The sequence below is a fragment of the Vidua macroura genome, chromosome 16 (assembly GCF_024509145.1).
Source record: "Vidua macroura isolate BioBank_ID:100142 chromosome 16, ASM2450914v1, whole genome shotgun sequence".
Classification (NCBI taxonomy): Eukaryota; Metazoa; Chordata; class Aves; order Passeriformes; family Viduidae; genus Vidua; species Vidua macroura.
The window spans coordinates 12317748-12339973 of record NC_071586.1 but is presented as its reverse complement, the minus strand read 5'-3'; the positions used below and the strand labels follow the sequence as shown (position 1 = coordinate 12339973).

Below are 22226 nucleotides of genomic sequence, written 5' to 3'. Positions count from 1 at the left end.
GCGGACCGAGGCCGGGGCTGCTCTTCGGGCTGCGGGGGGCCCGGGGCTCCTTCCTCGTCCTCCAAGCGGCGCCGTCTCTCCGCGGCCGGGCAGGAGCTCCCGTCCGTCCCGCCGCTGCTGCCGGACCGGTGCCGGTGCCGCGCTGCCCAGCCCGGCCGCCCCGCGCTACGGCCGCTTCTCAACTAAGTTGCGGATAAGAAGCTCCCCTTGAAGGGCGATCGCTGCCCCGAGCCCCCGCTGATCCCCCTTCTCCACACCCTCTTTTGCAGGCAGGGCTGACCCCAGCTCGCCATGTCCGGAGCACTGGAAGCAGCGCAGAAGGCTCTGCCCCGTTAGCCCAGGTTCCCCGGGGCGGGAGTCAGCCATGGATTCGTCTCCCCCAGAACCCGGGCCTCCCCCTGACCCTCTGCAGCTCTGGCAGGAGGAGAACCAGACCCAAGGCGGGCTCTGGAACGGCAGCCAGGAGCTGGGGTGGGAAGAGCTGGAGAAGATGCTCTTCCTCTTTGCAAAGGAGCCTGTCACCATCAGCCTCACAGTGATGTACTTGCTGTCCTTTGTGGTGGGCTTCGTGGGCAACATCATGTCCATCAGGGTGCTGACCCGCAAGCGCCGGAGCCGGGTGTCCAGCCTGAGCGCCACCCGCAGCCTCCTGATCAACCTGGCGGTGTGTGACCTCATGGTGGTGTGCATCTGCATGCCCATCACCGTGGGCAACCTCATCTACAAAGCCTGGGTCTACGGGGACTTCCTCTGCCGGGCAGTGCCCTTCATCCAGGCTGTTTCTGTCTCCGCCAGCGTCCTCAGCCTGACTGTCATCAGCGTGAACCGGTACTACAGCGTGCACAACCCGCTCAACGCCCGCTCTTTCTTCACCCAGAAGAGGATCCTCAGCACCATCCTGGTGGTGTGGTTGTTGTCCTCAGGGATATGCATGCCCCTCATCTTCATGAACAAACGGGATGAGATCGGGGTGGTGGAGGGCTTGCCCCTGGTGTTTTCCATCTGCAGGGAGATCTGGCCTCAGGAGAGGCTCAAGCAAGCCTACAACTTTCTGCTCTTCTGTGCCCTGTACTGCCTGCCCGTCCTGTTCAACATGGTCATCTGCTTCCTCACGGTGCGCCGGCTGTGGAGCCGCAGCAGCCGGCTGAAGGAGAGCTCTGCCCTGAACCGATCCCTGCCGGCCTCCAGGCTGAAGATCCGCAGGAAGGTGGCACAGATGGTGGTGGCCCTGGTCCTGCTGTTCGCGATCTCTTGGCTGCCCGTTTACCTGATGGACATCTGGATTGATTTCAACATCCCCAAATCTTTGCAGGATGTGACTCCTTCTCCTTGGATCCTGCAGCTCAGACCTTTTGCCCAGTGGCTTGGCCTCACCAATTCCAGCCTCAACCCAATATGTTATTGCTTCGTTGGGAACCTCTACAGATCAGCCAAGGAAATGAAGAGCAAATACCACCAAAGGATGGTCTCTCTCTTTAACTTCTCTCTGTCTGAAGGGACAACTCATTCCTCAGTCCCAGAGCTGCTCTCTTACCGGAGTTCAGTGGAGCCTGCAAGGAAAGGACCCTCCACCACCCCCTCCATGGACAGGAGATGTCAGGGAAGCCATGGCCATAAGAACAAGTGTGGACACTTGAACTCCTGCCAGCATCCACCTCTGAACACTGTCTCCAGTGAGAACACTTCCTTGTAATTCTGCTCAGGAAGTGCCACTCATACCCTCATCTGCATTTAAGGACTCCAGAGATCTTTCTGAACCCGGTATTTTAATGATGGAAAAGAGCTTTCTTCCAATAACTCTTGATACCAGTTCAAAAATGCTGTGACAGGGAAAGAAACAGGTAATGAGATAAAAAGATGATGTATTTTAACTCAGATGAAATTTTAAGACAAATTATTTTTACTGGGGACAACTGGATGTGCAGCCTGTTGCCCAGTCAACAGTCACATAATTAGACAGATCAAGTTCCCAACGAGTGAGCTCTCCCTGCAGCTCCATCCCTGGATGCAGAGATGCTGTTTGGATACAGCAACGATTTGACTGCTTGCTGCTGCTCACACTTGCTGATGAAGAGCAGTGATAAGAGGCACTCTGTGCTCCAAATCCATCAGTTGTAGTTGCAAGCAGTGAAGAAAAGCTGGAAACAGCTTCATAAAAAGTAATAGTAAATGGAGAATTTCACACACTTTACCACTTGAGATTTCATTGTCTGCTCATATTGTTTCACTCCTCCACGCAAATAAATTCTCCTTATGTGAAGAGACCATGCCAGAAGTACTAAAGCAACCATCACCATTCCACGTTTGGGGATTCAGAAGGGATAATGTGGCCTCAGAGGTGATTTAGGAAATGAAACAGGAAAATATTTTTTTGGGCATCAGTTCTCTTTCTTACAGCGGTGCTCCTGTGTGTGGAGTGGAAAGAATTGGGTATCTATTAACATGATTTGCACTTGAAAAACCAGCCTTGTTCAGCTGTGTCTGTACCAAACAAAGTCAGTGGCATGTGAAAATAAAAATAGAAAGTGGTTTATAGCTAATAAAATCAGAAACAAGTAACGCAATGCTGTTTGTCTGGGAAGGAGTGAATCAAAGGATGCTTTTCCTGAGCACCACAAGTAGGTTAAAACCTGTTTCGTCCATCTTCTCTTTTAGAGGAGACTTTGATAAATAAATTGTATCTTTTTATTCTGTTAGCATTGAAAGACTCCAGTAAAGCTTGAGCATTCTGTTGTTCTGAGCACTGGATCTGTGTGCACAAAGGAGACCTTTCTCCCCAAGGTCTAAGAGAAAACACATCAAATCAGGCAACAGATAGGAGACAAAAAATGTACGACAAAGATCCAAAAGGCTGGAATGATAGCAGAGATGAACCCCTTCCCTGCCCAATGCCAGGGGAGAGAGGATGTGCACTATCTCCTAGTGCCAGAAGAGCCCATGCCCAGCTACTTGTGCCCCAGCCCCTGGCACAGCAGGTTTGTCCCCTTAGCAAAGCCCAGACTGAACACAGCAATGTCCCTGCGAGAGGATTTTGAATTTAAAGGAGCTCAGGCTTCTGATGACTGGGGGCTTTTTTTATTATTGTTATTACTGAACAAGGGAAGGATGTTTAAGGAAATCCAAGTTTCGTATAATATCCTGCTGCCTTCCAGGGTTCCTTTTGTAGGCAAAAAAAAAAAATTAAAAAAAAAATATAGAGTAAAAAAAATAGCCGTTCAACCTAACCCTTGTAATGATCACTCAATAGCACTTAATGTTAACAATGATCTGCCTGGGAAGTGAAAGATTCCTCCTTACCAGGCAGTGCCATCCACAATTTGTGTCCTCTTTATATGAACGAACAAGACATTACAACTACCCAGATTTATGGCTTTTATGTGTGCTAGAGATGAGAACATCTGCATTTTTGCAGGTGATATAGGAGTGTACTCACTGCCTGATCTTTTAGTAGCTGTGGACAAAAGCCTGTAGAGATTTTATTTTCTCTTTCAAGGCATATTTTTAGGGATGGCAAAATGTGGCAGACTGAGGAGCATCAAAAGCTCACTCTGAATGCCCACTGATTCCATGTCTGTAAAAAGATGTTCACACCCCCAGACCAAATGTAACACAATATTGTAACCCCTACACTGCCCTGACCTGTATATTTAATCCTGCCCTGAATAAACTACAATGAAGGGACCATGGACCTCCATTCCCTGTGGTTTCCTGGCTCTGAAAACGGACAGGATCAAGTGGTACAGTCAAAGATGCAAGATATTCATATTTTAAAATATCCCAGAGGAGAATTCGTTTCTCTGAATTTGTGTGCCAATGCCTGGGTCCTGCCTGGAAGCCTCTGTACCCTCCATGGAGGAGAAAATCCAGGGACTGTGTTCTCCTGAGTGTACCTGGACCTTCTCCTCCTGACACAGGTGCCTGTACCTTCCTCCAGCCCCACAGCACTCCTGAGATTCACAGTGGCAAAAGTCACTTCCACTAGGCAAGGTTATCTCCTCTTCACAGTTCTAAATGTATTTTCCAGTTTTGTTCAGTGTCCCTGTTTTCCTAGAATAAAGTCGAATTGTTCACTTAACTCCTCTTTGCCTCCTTGGTTGCTTCTTCTCTATCCCCCACACTCCAACCACTTCTCCACTGTCTCTACAGTGAAATCTCCCCCTGCTTTTCCCTCTTATCACTCTCTGCCTGTGAATTCCCCTCACTCTAATGACCCATTCATGTCTTCACTCCCCTGATGAAAAATCCCTTTGTGCCCTGCTGATCTGAATGGCTCCTTTTGTGCTGCAGACACCTGTTTGCTGTGCAGAGCGCTGATTTATTTTGCAGGGCTTTACCCAGTGGATGCCAGGTAGTAATGGATTTTGGTCACTCTCACCCAAGGGTAAATGAGAAGCAGTGACGTCAATGTGGAAGCCACACAGCATCCTGTGAGCTGCCCGGCCTCTGGCAGTGATTTTATTAACCTGAACAGGTCTGTGGAGCTCAGCAGTGCCTGGCTGACTCATCCTGGATCCCAGAGAGGTGAAACCTCAGCATTCGGGAAGGTGGCTTCTTCCCTCTCCTATCTGATGAAAGATCTCTTTATATTTAAGGCTGACAAGACATCAGAGTGTCCTCCAGGCCACACAGGGTCCTCGTTTCAGATGGCAGGTGCTTTGATAGGCATTCAAGGGACTCCTGGTCCGTGGAGGGACAGGGGGCAGACACGGCTCTGGCTGGTGAGCACAGATGGTTTCCTCAAAGGAGCTCCAGGCAGATATCTCATACTCGTTGTGTGCTTGAGGAAATGTGTGTCTCTCTAAATGTGCCCAGGCAGACTGGAAATGGGAATTTTAGGCAACTCAAGGACAATGTTTTCCCACAGCAATGCTGCTAATGCATCTCAGTCCCACTCTTCCCCCATGGGTCTTTCTTCTTTGCTCTGCTGTTTAAATCAATACAGGCATTTTACCACGTTACAGAAATAGGATGTTTAGAACAGCCTCTCTTAGAACCACTGAATCATTTAGGTTGGAAAAGACCTCTAAGATCATGGAGTCCAACCATTATCCCAGCACTGCCAAGCCCCCACCAAACCATGTTCCCAAGTGCCACATCTTTGAAACCCTTCCAGGGACAGGGACTCCACCACTGTCCTGGGCAGCTGTGCCAGTGCTTGAATCCATTTACTTTGACTTACAGGCAGCTGCTGCTCAGTAACCCTCTCATATTCCATGATCTGTTCTCGTTCTGTCGGTACTGCCTCAAAGATGTGACAGGTTTATTTTCTGGGAACCACCAGGGAGATGGAAAAGAGACAGTTTTTTGTACCAGGTGTCACTGAGGAGGTACAATCATGACCACTACCCAGCCTTTGCATGGAGATTGATGAATCACTGCTCCTTATAACAAAACACTCAGGGGAAGCCAGTGGAAGGATTATACAGGATGTGTGAGGGCAAGCAGCACCTCTTCTCACACCCTGGCAGCTGTTGGGCTCACAGGCAGGGGAAGTGGTGAGGGCTGAAAGCAATAAAAAGTTTCCAAGAGGAGAGGACCCTTCACAGCAGAAAAGGCCATCAGCAGCTCTTTAAAACAATGAAACTTCTGACAGATGAAACTTCTGACCTAGAGCACATTGGGTGTATAACCTGTAATTTCCACTCTTGCTCCGTCCCAGAACATGCTACCAGCCATCACTGGGAGCTGGCTGCTGGGCTGAGCATTGTTTGATCTATTCAGTACCCTTGTTTTTACATCCCTATGAAAAATCCTTCCACATTAAAGAGCAAGGCAAGAGCAGAGGATGATTTCAGGCCTGGAAAAATGTGATCAACGGTAAAACTTTGCCAGGCAGAGTCACCTGGAGGCAGGGCACATTAATGCTGACACAGCACAGGCTGAGGAATGCTCACTCAGGCACTTGCAGAGCGAGAGCTGAGGAGCCCCAGGGGATGGTGCATGGTGCCCACTCCAGTGCAACACAGCAGAACCAACAGATCCATCCCTCTTCTAATGTTCATCAGCCCTCTCAAGGGGTCAGCATTTTCACTGCAACGTCCCAGAAAGAGGAATGCCCTCCAAAGGGAAACTCCTGCCTGCTGGTATTTTACACATTATTCTTACAGATGCTGGCATTCAGAACAGGATGGAAGCTGGCTGGAAAGTTATCCACAACACCAGCATAATTCCTCCTTCACCACAGCACATCCCACACACAATACCCAAGCTCTTCTGATGTGAAATATCTAAACAGTGAAGTATCTAAAAGAACAGAAACTTGCCTGGCTTTCCAGTGTGTTGTGATGCCCTTGCAAAGAATCAGAGAAGTATCACTGTGAATCTTCTAGGAAAAACCAGTGCACCTCAGCTTACATTTTTTAATACATTTGTCATGAAAATAAATCACTGGCAGCTGCTAGAAGAGCAAATAGAAGAGCAGCTATGAGCAGGTACAACCAAAGAGATTGGTGGAGCCTCCTGGGAAACTCAGCCTCCAGGAAAGTACTGGCACGTATAGGGATCATGTAAGACTTTCCCAAATTTTCTGGGGATGAATGACTACTGGTTAGGTCAGCCCAGGGGTACAGGAACTGCAGCAGTTGCTTTCTCTGCCTGCTAAACATCTTTAGGCCAAGCCCTCAGACTCAGAACTGACACAACACAGCTGCAAAGTCAATGCAGCCTCATGTGACTGCCACCCCCGGGCTCCTCTGCCGGGCCCTGGAGGAGGCTCCTGGCTGCCCTCATCTAGGGATTTTTTCCTCCTTCACTTGAAACAGCCAGGAAATATTTTAAAATACTTCAGCAAAAAAGATGGATGCAGCACTTGCAGAGAACTTTTTTCCAAGTGAGGAATCTACACCAGAGGGTTCCAGTTTGGTGTCTCTTGCTGATTGCAAGACACCCCCAGAAGAAATCAATGCCTGGAGAGCAGTGGTGAGGAGCTGGCTCAGGACTGCCAGAGCAGGGGGCACTGATTACCTTGTGATTATCCTCACCCCATGGGGAGAAGGGGAAGTCTCATGGAGCTGTAATGTGACCTTTGATTTTAAACATTTTCTGTGTTCAACCTTTTCCTTCTTAACTCATTGCACTCTAAAACAACTGGTTTATGTTGCACACTGGGGGGTGGGTGAATTATCTAAGGATAATTTATACATGAAGTAAAAAGGTAAGTACTGAGTAAAAAGGTGAGTACTGAGTAAAAAGGTGTCATTTTTATACAGTCAAATTTATATCTGAAATAAATACCACATTAGATCTTCCCAAGAGGTCTGAGCTGCAATGTATTCTTTTCTCTCCCTGAAAAAAGGTGAAATTCTCGCTAATGCTTTCTTTACCCTCAGGTCTCAAGGCTGGATACTTTTTGGCCATCTACTTGCTCCACACAGGCTGTCAGGGGCCAAAATGAATACACATGAAATATTTCTGCAACTGAGAGATCCAGGGATTAACAGCTTGTCCCCACATGCCTTACCCTTGTCTCTGTGAGGTTTTATGGCACTGAGGAGAACAAAATGCTGTGTGCGCTGTAGGATAAAATTACCAAACTTAAAGAATTCCTTTACCTGGCAGGCATTTCCCATCCACAGCCCTCTGCCAGGTGCTCTGGGGCCAATCTGCAGAGCAGTGAGCAGTGTCCTCCCCCAGCCCCTGCCAGAGGTGGCTGTTCTGTGGCTGGCCAAGCACCTCCAAACAAAAGCAGCAGCATCCCTGGGTGTGCAGGCTGCTGCCCCAGGTGCTGCAGAGTCTCTGCCTTTCTTAATTTTCCACTTGAGGTGTTTTCAGTCAACCCCCGCTTTCCTGTCCTCAGACATTCACCACAAGAATGGAGCTGCTGAATTAAAGGCCTTCATGAATGAGTCTTCAGGCAGATGTATCCCATTACCCAGCCCTCACAAGTCGTGAGCTGCTATTTCTTAATGTGAGGAAGGAAAATGTGGCAAAACATTCAGGAAATATGCTAAAAGATAAAAAAGGGGAAGGAGAGAAAGTCCAGACAGTGAAATAAAACCATCTTAAGGCAATTACTGGGGGAGAAATAGATCTGCCAAGGATATTAAAGCTCTCATCCACCTGCTAATCTCTTCTGATAAAGGTCTCACTGGCTAAACTAATAACAGTATTAAATCTGCTGTAATCAGTACCAGAGGCAGCCCAAGGATCTCACAAAGCCACTTGCCTGGAGGAAGACCTTTTCCAGCATGACTGGGCACAACCAGCAGCAGGTAAGTTGTACCTGCACCTGAGGTGCAGCATAATTGCTGAGGGACTGTGACTCAGTCACCTCCCTAATTGCTTCCCTCAGCTCAGAACTGAACCTGGAATTCCTAGGGCTGCATCCAGCACTTCTGATTTGTCTGATTGCTCTTCTGGGCTCTGGTAACAATAAATTCCTGCACTGCCTCTTGGCACACATTGGTATTTGGAGTGGGCTGACTCAAAAAGTTTCACGAAGGTGGGATGTTCTCCTGCAGGAGCTAACAACCCAACACAGCCCCTGGCAGAAATGCATCAAGGAAATGATTCAAAATGGCAAAACTATCCAAAATCCCCCTCCTAAATCCTCACGGCAGTGGCAAGGCTGCAGTCTGCTCCTCTGTGAGTGGGAGGGGAACAGATTGTGGGGGGACAACCAGCGCTGCAAGGCACATCTGGTGACCTGGAACATCAGGGAGGAGGTGCAGAGGTGCCTCCACACAGCAACACGAGACAGCGATCAGGAGTTTGTGCAAAAGCATTTTTGATGTCACCTCTCCAGCAGGGCTCGGACTGCCCAGTGAGGCAGTGGAGATGCTGCTCCTCTGCAGCAGGAGAGTGTGCCCAGGCTCCTTGCTGCCCAAAATCATGCAGATCCTGCTTCTCCTTCATTCCCTCTCCACAACTGTTGGCTTCAGCAGAGCTTCTTCTGATTCATACCCACGGGAGATTAGAGGGAAGCACACAGTGAATGAAATACTGCCAAGGTGAGGCTGCTGTCACATCAGCTGCTGTAATTCCATAGCCTTAATGGATCTACTCCTAATTTGCAAGTGAGAGCTGGACCTGGCACCACAGGCTGAGTAAAAAGGTGTCATTTTTACACAGTCAAATTTATATCTGAAATAAATACCACATTAGATCTTTCCAAGAGGTCTGAGCTGCAATGAGGTTCTTTTCTCTCCCTGCAGAAAGGTGGAATTCTTGCTAATGCTTTCATTACCCTCAGGTCTCAAGGCTGGATACTTCTTGGCCATCTGCTTGCTCCACACAGGCTCTCAGGGGCCAAAATGGGTAACTGTGTCCCCCAGCAATTTGGTGTGAGAGATTTTAAGCCCTTTCCTTGAGGCTGCCTTTTGCAGGGAATGACACAGTCCTGATGATGTGCAGCTTCTTACAGCAAAAATTCAGACAAAGGAGAGTAAATAGTCTTCTATCTGTATGGGCTTTTATTGTAGACCTCAGAAATAAGGAATGCATACATATTAATATACTTCAAATTACAGTGTAAGCACATCAAGCTTAGAACACCGCGGTCCCTCCAAAAGTTGGTGAATATCTGTGTGATCACAGGCTGTGAATGGAAATTCATGGCTTAACCAAGATCATGTCACACAGGACCATCTGTGTGGATTCAAATGGATCTACAGACACACATCCTGGAAGAAAAACATCTACAGCAGCCACGTTTCTGCATCTGCAAGCACAGTGTGGGAAGACTGAGTAGGGTGGGAAAGTCCTTGCTCTCAAATAACAAAATGCTCTTTTTGATCTCATCTCCTTAATTCTCTTCCTGAAGTCCAGGCATGACAGCTCAGAAGCCAGAAAGCTGCCAGATTTGTCATGGAAACAGCAAATCTTTTCTGCAAGGCTCAGTGCCAGAAGTGGAAGCCAGAACTCCTAGAAACAGCAAACAACTCTTTCCCAGTCTTTGCTTCACCAAGCAAAAAGCAAAACTTGGGAAAACAGCGGAGGACAGTGATGGATGTGGGGGTCTGAAAATGGTAATGGAGCAGTTCCCCTTCCTCCATACCTACTGCCAGGGGAAGCCAAGAGAGGCTCTGCCAGGGCACGTGGGAAGCTCCTTGCTCCAGGCTGGCTTGGCTGCAAAGGTACAACACAACCGGACAGCAAGACCTTAAATTTCTTATCTGCTGACCTTAAATTTCTTGAAGCTGCCTAACCAGAGGCAATCTTTGCTGCCTGTTCTTGTAGCATAGAAATAAGGGCCATAACCCATGGGCTGCTCTCATGCTGGCAACTTGAAGTGACTGGAGGAAACTCTCAGGGCATGGCACTTTGTGATGAAGGTCTGTATCCTGCTCTGTGGGAGCAGAGATGTGCAGTGCTGGTGGGAGAACTCAAAAGGAGTGGGAAAGAGAAAAGCAGTGTTTCATTTGTGCTGATAAGCTTCAGCATGTTTGGTCCAGCAGCCTTTGCCCATGGGAAATGTTTTGATAGATTATTGTTTTGGGGTTTGTTGGGGCCTTTTTCTCCTCAAGTCCTTTTCCCAACTGTGAGAAAAGCTAGGAATTGTAATTTTTGTTCCTTGACATGCTGTGCTGGATAAGAGAAATCTGCGAACAAAGGGGTGAGATGAGGGAGCAAAGAGCTGGATGCAGACAGAGTTGAAAACAACACAGACTGTGAAGTAGTAAGAAGGTACCTAAACTAAGAAACCAGAGGTGAGCACTTCTGCTAGGAGGAACTGCTCGAGAACCAACCAACCAACACAGGGACTACACAAATTTGTCTTATTTCATATGCCTCACCTCTTACTATGGGATGGTCTGCTGTGCACACAGGGGGTGGGGAGGACAACTGCCCCTGCCAGCCCCTGCTGTCCTTTCCATTGCCTTTCCAATGGAAAATGGTGCCCATGCCTCCCTTGTAACATCACATGAGCCTCAGCTTGACTTGACTTCCCTCCTTGAGGAGGTGCCAGCCTCTGGTGCCACAAGCTCCACAGCCCATGGCTTCTGTCCAGGAAAGAAGGGGCTGGAGCCACACAGGCTCCATTGCAAGGACTGGACCTTCCAAGGGAATGGGATCTGCGTGGGTTAGAAAGCATGGCTATTTAATTGGTCCTTTCTTTGCTCCTATTTTTATTGCTAGCCATTTAAATTATACAAATGAGGTTTTCTCTTGTTTCGTCCCCAGAGAGTCAATGCATTAAACAAAATATTAAAATATAATCACAGAAACTCTCTCATATATATTTATAATGTCAGAATTGCTGGCATTAATGCAGAAGTGGTTTCTTCATGCTTATCTCTTCTCACTGTTTCTATATCCAAAATATACAGCACACGAAAGATAAACACATTAAACTGCCCAGCCATTAACACATCTGCCATCCAGAAATAAATGCAAGGAACAAATTTACAAGGAAAAACCAGTGAAGGAGACAAACACAATTACAGTGACGTGTCTCCACCACTGTCTGAGCATTAAGGATGATGATAAGGGAAGTGTCCTTCCAAAGATTCTGGCTATCTGGGAGCTGTTTCCAACATGAAAAAGCAGCAAGAAGAGAAAAAGAGCAAGGTGGAAAACCCACAGTGACCCCAGGCAAACAGACTGGTTTGCTACCTGTGCAAGAACCCCCAGAAATACTGGGGGACAACTGGTACAGAAGGCAGGACTTAGCCCAGATTTTCAATAGTTACACCCAAAATATTTCCCATTTTGGAGAGAAACAAGACACCAAGGACAGTTCTCTACCACATTCTACAGCAGAGGAGTGTAGGAACGGGTGAAGGTGCTCAGAGCTTCTCAGCACCAGCAGACAGAGCAGCCACCACCTGCTCCAGCCCCTTTGACACTCTCAAGCTCCTGAAGAAATGCTCAGCCCCATCTCGGGCAGTTTGGTGTTGCTTTCCCAGACCAAATTCTGCCCTGGAAAGGTGCCACAGTCAGGATGCCTCCCCAAGGGCTGTGAGGTGGTGGCAGAGGGTGTCACAGCCACCAGCAGCTGTGGATTCCATGGGGTCTCCATCAAAGTGATCACCAAAGTGATGGAAATCAACCTTTGCTTTGTTAGAGTCTCATTCCCTTCTCATATTCCCCTTGCCTGACTGTTTTTCCAGGAGAGGGATTACTGCAGCTTTATCCCAGGCTGGGCAGAGTCCAGCCTGGTGTATCTAATCAAGGAGCCAATCTCTTCCTTGTGCTCCAAGCACCAAAACAGAGACACAAACCCTCTGGCACGCACTGCTCAGCTGGGGCATCCTTGCACCCCCAGCAGCAGCCCCAACACTGCACAGCTTTCCTCCTAAGCCCCTGGAATTTTAAGGCAGGAGCTGTTTTCCAGCACACCAGCACAATAATCTGCCTTATTAAGAATCCCTCAGCCTCCAGATCCCATTTTGGACTGATGCTTTACTCCTGTTGGTAGGTGGCCAATGTCTGCTTGATTTGTGAGTACCCCTGAGCCGCTCACAAATTCAATTGAGCGCCCTTGTGGGAATCACTCCCACAGTCACACCAAACTCGAGGGAGGTTGCCAGGAAAGACCAGTCACAAAGAGCTGACCTTCTGCATCAATAACTGCTGCTGCTAAAGCTGACTCCTCAGACATTAGTAAGATTGACTGCTGCTCCCCACCAGATGCATTGATGCCAAGTGCACCTTGAGTGTGTATTAGCAGTAAGTTACTGTTGGTATCTCTCAGTTTCTTCCATCAAAAAGCAATCACCCTCCTCTCTTTCCCCATGGCAACCAGGGTTTAGTAATCACCTCATCACCTATTCCAAATTGAGGCTGTAATACATGCTCTCAAAGACTGAAAACTCCAGTCTTTATTAAACTGCAGGTATTTGTTACTCACTCAGACAAAGCATCTTCCAGGCTGCATGTGGATAAACGTTCCCTTCTCTGATTTGAAGTATGGTGGGATGAGAAGGGCAGAGAAGGTAAATATTTAAACAGCCTGCAAAAGGAAAGCCATGCTTTGAGACACAGGAAACCAAATGCTCCACAGGTGAATCTTCCAAGAAAAACACAAAGGATCAGGAATTAAGTATTGCGTTTTGCCCACAGGGGATCCTTCTCTCATATCTCATTTTCTGGCTTTTGCAGACAAGTTGACAGCCTGAATTATCAAAGCATTTGTGCTACACAGGAGGGATTCTCATTTGGGGGCTGGTGCAGCAGAAGACATCTAAGATGGAAATGGAGCTCACCATTTGTTCCTTTGCTGTCAGCTCTGGTTACAAGAAATGAGTTTCTAAAGCCTCCAGCCTGGCCAGGGACAGAACCATCAGTGGATCTCTCACTTGCAAATGTGCTGCTAAGAGGGTAGAAAATAAAGAGCAAAGATTCTCAAGATATGACTGAAGGTGCTGAGCACACACTCATTCCTAACATTTCTTATCCAGAACCACTTGTTTCCTAACAACAGATTCTGTCCCAATAAAAAATGTGAGCACTGAATTTTACTCAAAAAACTTGAAAAGCCAGGGAAATTATATAAATTCAAAAATGAATGATCACAGCTTTTTTTTTTCCCTAAATATTTGTACAGTAAATATGATGCTAATTAGATGACATGACGAAAATAGGGGGAAATTAAAGTATAAATGTTTTCTGCAACAATATCCCAAGCCTGGGGGAAAAAACTCTTTGTAGTGGTGGAAGGAAGGAATTCTGCTGGATCCTAAGACATGTGCAGCGATTGAAGAAAATTTAAAATGCCTCCGACAAGAAACTGCTCGTGTGAATGTACTGCTTGGTGGCACCATCTACTGGGTGTCATGCAAACAGCTGAGACACGGAGGAAATGGAGTCAGAGTCATTTGCTGTGCCCAGGGAGGGAGCAGAAGAAGGATAGGGCGTGATGTGGGACTGCCAGATGTGCAAAAACACTTGCAAAATCCAGAAGAGCTCCTGGCTCCATCTCACAGAGTCTTCCCTACCAGGTGAGAGACTGTTTTCCACAGGCTCTCTTTTCCTTTAGTCTTCAAAGAAAATAGCAAAGTAGGGCACCTGTATTGTCATTCTGGTGACAACACATGAATCCCATGCTGGAGTTCAACTAGGAAATTCTATGTGCACATTTCTCCTCCCTCCTCCAATAAACCTAAGAAAACATCCAAAGAGAAACGTTAAGTAACTGGTTTTGAACTCTCAATCCACAGAGAGGACAGGATGTGGAGCCAACTCAGAAGAAAGATTTGAACTCAAGCCTTGAATGCCTTCGAGGCACACAATGCCTTCACAAAGAATGAAGATACTTGACAGAAGTCTCTGCCAGGCTCAGAGATGGCTCGTCCATGTGCTCTTTGGTGGCCCATCTTTGGCACACAGGAAAGCACCCAGCCCCTCCACCATGCCAGGGGTTGGCCTCCCATGGCCTGCTGCCCCAGGGTCAGCTTGGATTTCCAATGAAACTCCTCCTCCCAAGCCCTGATCTCCCAGGCACTCAAGGTGTTCACCTCTGCTCTCTTTAAAGCACCTTCCATCAACAGGAACAGAGCTCACAGCCTCCACATAAAGAATTCCTGTTCTTGATCTTTTCCTTCCAATTTTCATAGATTATATAAAGATTTCCCAAACACTCACACCTTGTTCCCAGAATTACATGCTGTGCTCATCACTGAGTAAGATAAAGTCATGAGCAATTGTAAGAAGATGATGCCAATTTGGCATGGCCCTCTGTTAAATTGCTTAACACTAATCCAACTTTTTCCCAAGACTGTTTTCAGATATGTACCCAAAAAACACGATTCTCTGGATTCAGTCTCCACCATCACAGATTCTACAGCTCTTGGAGGAATAATACACTTCTCCATGACTTAGCTGGCCCAGAGATCCTTAAGATGATGTAAAATTAACAGAAGTCATGATTCTTCCTGTGTCTGGTGCTGCAGTGTGATATCTCACCAGACCTACTGAAAGCTATTAGTACTTCCATGCTCCAGGTTTTGATGACAGCTGGGAGTGTCACTGTGCACTGGAGACACTCCAGTTACCTGAGAGTGGGTTCTGGAACATCTGAAATGGTGGTTCATTGGATTTTGTCTTGTTGCAGCTCTGTAGGAAACAGCCCAGGATTCCTAGCCCTTACCTGAATTGCTCCATTCTGTAAGTAAACCCATTTAAAGAGTAATGACAAATTTAAAACCAGCTTGAAAGAAACCCAGCATTAAAATTATTGACTCTCTGGGCTATATAAAGGCCATTTAATGTAATTTCCTTTCTTCTGTAACATATCCCAGACACAGGTTTTTTTAGGAGGCAGCTTTGAAGCCTGGTTGATGGCTCAGCAGAATCAGTGCCCTGCATCCCACGCCTGCTCACATCAAGACTTCAACACCATGTCTCAAGGACAAAAAAAGGGGATTTCCACAGGGAATTGTGATGTAACGGAAGAGAAGCTGTTGATTGTCTTTATGATGACCTGGTGAGATAGTGGAATCTTCATTCCATATAAATGAAACTTAAATTATTTATAGATGAGCTACTTTAACCACCAATTTTTGTGAGGCATGAGGGAATTCTAAATTTCACCACATTTCCCAGCTGGAGATAAAAACAATCTGGAAAATATTTTCTGCTGACCTCATGGTGATTTGGAACTGTAGTTTCTTCCTCATGCACCAGTTTGGTGTCTGTCACAGGTCAGAGACACAGATATTGTTACTTAAATCAACTTTCATTTATGGTGAAAAAGGCCTTATCTGTGCTCTGACCAAGACTCCTCTGGTACCTGAGCTTTTAAAGCAAACAGCAAAACTGGATTTTGATGACCTTTAAACTTGAATAATAATTTTTTAAAAAGCATGTAGCAATGATTCTATTTTTGTTCCAGCCATTGATGATGACTGTTTTGTGATGATTTATTTCTATTTTTAAGCCCATCACAAGGATATTATTTGAGACGATTCTTGTGTCTGCTACAGAGATCTTTGCTCTTAAGATAAATAGATAGGGGTAAGCTGAGCTCCACAGAGCTGCATATCACAAACTAGGGGAATACAGAAAAAAAACCAACTTGTGAGAACACTTGCTGAAGATGCTGTTTATCAGCTGCTGCAGAACAATGACAGAACATGGTTTAGTAATACATACTTTATAATACCAATCAATAAAGTCATTGAAGTATTTAAGGCATTTCTTTCATGTTTTTGTTTTTTTTTTTGTTAGAAATTCATATTAGACATTAGACACATTCTTTCAAAACACTTGAGAGTTGCAGCTTTTTTTAAAAATGATACAAAGCCTTTTCCCTCTCCTGTCTTATCTCAGCCCCTTTGTATGTCTCAGGGTTCTTAGAGCATAGTGCACTTAGAAGCCATTAGTCACCTATTGGCATATTTGGGAGGCTGACAGCTTTGAAAATCTGATCCTTGTGAGCTCAAAGTGCTTGGACACATCGGGTGCATGCCACACCAATTACCTGGCAGCACAAATACAAAGTGACAGCAGGATGTGGACACAATTGCCTGTCCTTGCTGCTGAACCAGCCCTGGTGCTCGGTACCATGACAATGCTGACTAAAGTCAGAGTTGGGCAGACTGGCCCCTGAGATGCAGAACACCCAGCCTGGGTGTCTGCCTCTCCAGGGGCATCCTCCAGATGCAGGCAGGATGTTTGTGATAGGATTCTTCAGGACAGGACTTTCTCTCCTAAGTCAGCTCCTGGCTACAAAGAGTCAAGTCACTGCCCAGGCATTGCACATTTGTCCTCCTCAGTTTCCAAGTGCTGCTTTAAGGCTGCCCCTCACAGCAGCAGGAACTCTCCTCTGACAGTGGCTTTCCAAGTCCCCCTTTCTCAGTGAAACCTGGTGATGGTGAGAAATGCAAAATGCCCACGGCAGAAATTGCTGGAAGTGCTGCTCATCCCCTGTCTGCAGGGCACGAGGCAAGTGAGAGCTGGCACACTGACCATAAATAGGATGCTCTGGAGGCTTTGCTTACCTGGCATTCTTCAGCTCCATCTCTGCCTTCTGCCTTCTCACCTTTCTCCACCAAACTGGGATTTCTCCATCATCAGCAACCTGTCCTAGCAATGGGAAAGAGAGAGAGGGAGAGAAAGAATCCATCGTGGATTTGGCTTCCCAGCTGATGTTATTTGGCTTCCAGGCACGCAGGGAGTTTGCTCTGGGCTCGGGTCTGTCTGGGTGAGTAGTGCCATTGTTCCCTTGTTATTTGACAGAGCTCCACCTCACTATGCACAGCCTTGTCCTGTCCATCACCAGCATCTCCTGAGCAGGGGAACAGCAGTGAGATGTGCTCTCAGCCAGCTGGAAACAAGGCAGAGCTCTTCTTCTTCAGAGCTCCACCAGCAGCTCCAACTCTACAAAACACTTGGACAGCAGGAGCAAAGTGCTCTCTGAAGGATGAGAGAACCAAGACAGACCCAAACTGGTGACTGATGGAACTTCTTTTCTTGCCTGATTTTCTTCTGGATCATCCCTGTCCTTTCTGCCATTCCTCTTCACATCCAACTCTACTGCCCTTTGTGATACTCATCCCTCAGGTCAGCAGCTCTTTGCTCCTATCCTTTCGTCACTCTTTCCAGCATCACCTTTTCAGAGGTGCAACAGGAATGACAGCAGTGGAACAATTCTGGAGTTTGAAGCGTATTGTCAGAAATGAGATACCACTATGTCCTGTTGCCTCCCAAAGAGTCTGACCCACCAAAGTACCTAAATCTAGGCTCCTGCACCGCTTTGTCGTCCTAAAATATTTATGGTCACCCAGGTCATTCTTGGTGCTTTTGCCTCCCCGAGGCGCAGTCGGGTGAGATTTCCCAGCTGGGCACTAGGTGGCAAAACATCCCGAGAAAGGGAATTTCCCACCTCGGCTCTTTCGGAAGGGGCTGCGGGAGCTTTGGAGAGTGCTTCAAACGCAGCTGAATATGCAGAAGTTGCAAATGTAAGCGCGCAGAGCCCAACAGAGAGAGAGAGAGAGGAGGTGATTTGTATTCCTGTCCTACCTTTGGGCAGAAGTGTTTGCGTACAAGCGTCTGAAGCTGTTTCCTCCTCTGCTGCTCTCCCGCTGACAGATTGTGACCAGAGAGCTTCAAATATGCAAACAGCGGCCCCGGTGAGGGCACAGCCACTTCTGTTTACAGAGATGAGATGAGCTGGCTCCTTGTGCAGGCACGGGTCAAGTGAACGTGCAGCACGTGGCCCATGGATGTCTCAACCCTGGCAGCGCTGCCATCCTCCTCCTCTGGCAGCTCCAAAACAAAGAACAGGCCATTTCATAGAATCATAGACTGTTTTGGGTCAGACAGGACTTTAAATATCATCTAGTTCCAACCTCCCTGCCATGGGGAGGGGTGCCACACCTAGATTTGGTTGCTCAGGGCCCCATCTGTCCTTGAACATTCCCATGGATGGGCATCCACAGCCTCTCTGGGCAACCTCTGCCAACCATTTTGGCAGTGTGGCTCCCCCACACCTCTCCATGCCCTGTGTGACTTTCCCCCCTCCTCCTCTCATGTCCCCTTTGTGGTGGAAAAGGTGCAGTTGTTGCATTCACTGAGGTGAATCCCTGAGGGGCTGGAATCCTGTGTCCTTTACCCAGCAGGTTCTGCCCTCTACCATCCACTCCTTTGCCCAGTTGCAGAGTCCAGAGCAGGTGACTGAAAGCCCTGAAAAGAAACAGGTCCTCAGCTTCTTGCCCTCACGATTGATTCCCTGCTGGCAAGTGCCATCTTTTTATTCCACAGTGATCAGCCCCCTGATGGGACTCAGGACCAAGAGACTCCAAAGTGCAAAGCTGCAAAGTGATGTCACTCATTTTGGCCTTCCCTGCCAAAAGCTCTCCTTCCCCAGCTATAAAACATCCTGCATTGGGCTCCACTGGCAGGTGGGATCTGGAAGGAACCTACAGATAATTGAGCTCAAAAGCTGCTTTTTCCTCCTCCTGTAGCTCCCAGGACATGAATGCTCACAGGGACCTCTCCTGACTCTGCTCTTCCACAGCCCTTTTGCTCAAAGGCCCTGCAGCAATTTAAGGTGCTGATTTTGCAGATCACAGAGGCAAGACTGGCCAAAATGGGTGACACCAGGCAGGGTCCAGCTCTCCAAACCCTGATGCTCTGCATTGCTGGTAACATGTATGGATGCAGACATCCCTGCTGCCTTGCTCTGGGGAAGCTGCACTGGAAGCAAAAAGCATCTGAGACCACCATCAAGGAGGAGATGTGGGGAGATTTGGGGGGATTTGGGGTTTGCTCTGAGCTGTGGGCACCCTCAGCCTGCATCACACGAGTCTGGTGGAGCCCTTTAATCCTAGGTGAAGGTATTAGAAGGGGAGGCTTTGCCAACTCCACAGCCTGGCAAACAGAGGGGAAAATGTGCTGAAAACTACAACTTCCTGAGCATGTTCTCTGTCTGGAATCTGCCTGCAAAACAACTCAAATTTCTCAAAGGGGTTCATTATTCAAAACTATTTGCTGAATAATTTCTCTGAGTAATTGCAGGTCTGAAGCTTGTCAGCAAACAATTAATCGTGAGCATCCGGGCAGGCAGCTGTGACCCTGCTCAGGCTCTGCTCTGTGGGTGGATAACCCCAGAGTTGGGTAGGAAGGGTAAACAAACTTGTTTACAAAATCAGGATCTGGACAGAAAAAAAAAAAAAAAAAAAAAAAGATATAACTGACCAAGATAATCTGGCAGAGAGAACTGGGCACTGGGGACCAGCCCTGGGCTGCCACATCCCTGCACGTGGTGTGTGCCTCTGTCCTCCAGCTGCCCCCTGTCCCCAAGGGATCAGCCAAACTGGTCCCCAGGCAGGGAAAGGAAAGGAGCAGGAGATGGGGAAGGAGGAGCTGCCTCCATCCTTGCAGGGCCCTCAGCATCATGGGAAGAGCTGTGGTGCTGTGTCACAGCCTGTGACAGCTCTGTCCCTACATGTCACAGACCCACAGTCCCTAGAAAATGTCACCAAGCAGCCCTGACAATTCACACACACTTGGAGAAGGAGCAGAGAGCGACTGGAAGAGTTTCCACAGCTCAGGGCTCAGCAAGTGCACAGTAGCACTGGGCTGGGTACCAAAGTCATCACTCAGGCTATGTTTCCTGCTGAAATCATGAAATAATAGATGTCCAATTAACTGGCAAAGCAAGATGCAAAGAGAAATATTGCTTGCAGAGAGCTGGAATAGTGCCCATGGAGTTATAATAAGAATATTTTATTTGCCTGGGCTATAGATAACCTATTTCTCTTCTCTCTCTTGCTGCCTCTGGCATTCCTGAGAGTATATGGGTTTTCTTGGAATAACTCTTCTTTTCCAGCAATCTCTAAAGTCCTCTCACATTCCACCAGCTCAAATTTATTTCAAATACTGCTAGACTAAACACAGCCCTAATAGCTGGTGTTAGAGACTGGAGTATCTGACACACTCAAACTGCACAGACTGCAAATTTGAGGCTGTGGTACTTTTCAAAATGTGCCTGTGTGGGAGCAGGAAGGAGAAGAGGGGCTAACCTATTTCAGCCTTTAGAATAGGCAGAACAGGCAAAGTTCGAGCAGAAATAGGAAAAGGGAAAAAGAGAAAAAAAAAAACGACCCTAGGAAAAAAATTAATTTGCAGGAAAAAAAGGCTGCTTCACATTGCAGTTTCCTAAGTCAAAAATAAAACCACAGAGGTGCCAATAGGACTGGACAGATGTCAGCTCACCATCAACCTGCCCAATAAGTTATTAGAATCCAGAGACCATTGCATGCAGAAAATCTTGTGCACGGTGCCCTGGAGCCAATACAAGGCACGTACTGCACATCCCTGAAAAGCACAACAGGAAAGGTTCCAACTGCAGCACACCAGCCTATCAACCACACATGATTCAGATTAAGGGTATAACTGGCATAAACTAAAGCCTCTGAACAAGGTGTCCAGCAAAATGAGGTTTTTAATGGGCCAGTCCCTCCCTGCAGGCGCTGCAGCAGCAGCTGAGCTGCTTAACTTGACACGGAACCACAGCCCCGGGCAGGAAAGAACTGATTCTGTTTCGTTGTTGCAGCCATTAACCTAAAGCCAGTTCTCTGTAATTCTCTGTATCCGTTTGGCCCTAGAGTGGTTCCAAATCCTTAGAAACAAGTCAGCAGTTGTAACCTCGGGAACACTGGAGGCATCAAGCAGATGAGCTGAAGGTCAGAGCATGACCCATTTGCAGGACTAAGAATGGAAAATCTTTGCCTCTCAGCTTTGTATCCCAATTGCATTCCTGATGGTCTCTGATCTTGGGGAAGGCAATGCAAAGGAAGTTCCAACACACACACAGAGAAATTTATTTGAATTAAACTGCTATTGAAACAGCCCAGAAACACTACCTGTGAATTCTGTTTCCTTCTTTCTTCCCTTTTAATTCTTAAATTTTTTTCTTCTCAAGCCTTTCATTCACAAAACTCTTTTATTCTTTCTTTCTTCTTTTGTATTATTAAACTTCTCATTTTGCAGTATTTCTCTTTGTTTTCAGAGAACATAATGGAGAAAACCAAGTGGTACATCCCTAATGGGAAGAGAGCCCTTAAAATCACCTGCCAGTTGATCCCTTTGCTGCTGGTGGCTGCCACTTTCCCATCCTGCCAGCAGCTGGGAACACAAGGGTGGATGGCTGTGGAAATGTGCAACGTGAGCTCGGGGTTTTGCTCTGTGAAGTGATGACAGAGTGAGAAGGAAAACACAGGATGTGACTGGAGAGTGGAAGATGTTTCCTCTGTGACAGCACCGTTCTGGGAGCCCAGCAGAGCCCCAGTTCTCACCAGTGGAAGTCTGGTGCAGGTGCAAAGAAGCAATCAAGTAACCAAAAACACAATGAGACAGCCTTTTCCTGCCACTTCTTGACCTCATCCTTTCTCAAACCAAACACTGCTGTTCTTTCAATGCGGGAAAAAAATCTCCTGTTGCTTTTGACCAAACAAGAAAAGAAGAAAAACAAATCCCAGTGCAGCTCCTGCTATCTGTGGGTGACTGTCTGAGCAGGGCTGAGCAGAGCTGTGCCTCAGCTCCACGCTGTCAAGCCTTGCAGCTGCAGGCAGGGAGCAGCAGTAGCACAATGGCCTCAGAAATGCCTTGCCAGGGTCAGGCAGATCACGCCAAACACGTGTGATTTCCCCATTTTTACTTGGAAGGCACCACATGAGATCCTGGAGGCAAATACATAGCGTCTAATAAGTCCCAGAAGGGAGAATCACAGAGTCATTTTTGTTGGAAAAGACCTCCAAGGTCAGTGAGTCCCAACTTTGATCCAAGAAGATCAGAAGATGAGAGGAAACCCAGGCTGCCTCCAAGGCCCTGCCTGCATGTTG

The 22226-nt window shown here is 47.3% G+C and overlaps 1 protein-coding gene across 1 annotated transcript; it reads left to right on the top strand.

Annotated features, from left to right (window-relative positions):
• Window positions 1-364: 364 nt before the first annotated feature.
• LOC128815386 (galanin receptor type 1-like) lies at window positions 365-1693 on the top strand. The gene has a single exon (XM_053992089.1). It carries the CDS (start codon window positions 365-367, stop codon window positions 1691-1693), a length of 1329 nt encoding a protein of 442 aa, XP_053848064.1.
• Window positions 1694-22226: the final 20533 nt, after the last annotated feature.

Excerpts from the sequence above, each read along its gene's own strand:
- LOC128815386 (XM_053992089.1), top strand. The coding sequence starts at position 365 with ATGGATTCGTCTCCCCCAGAACCCGGGCCTCCCCCTGACCCTCTGCAG.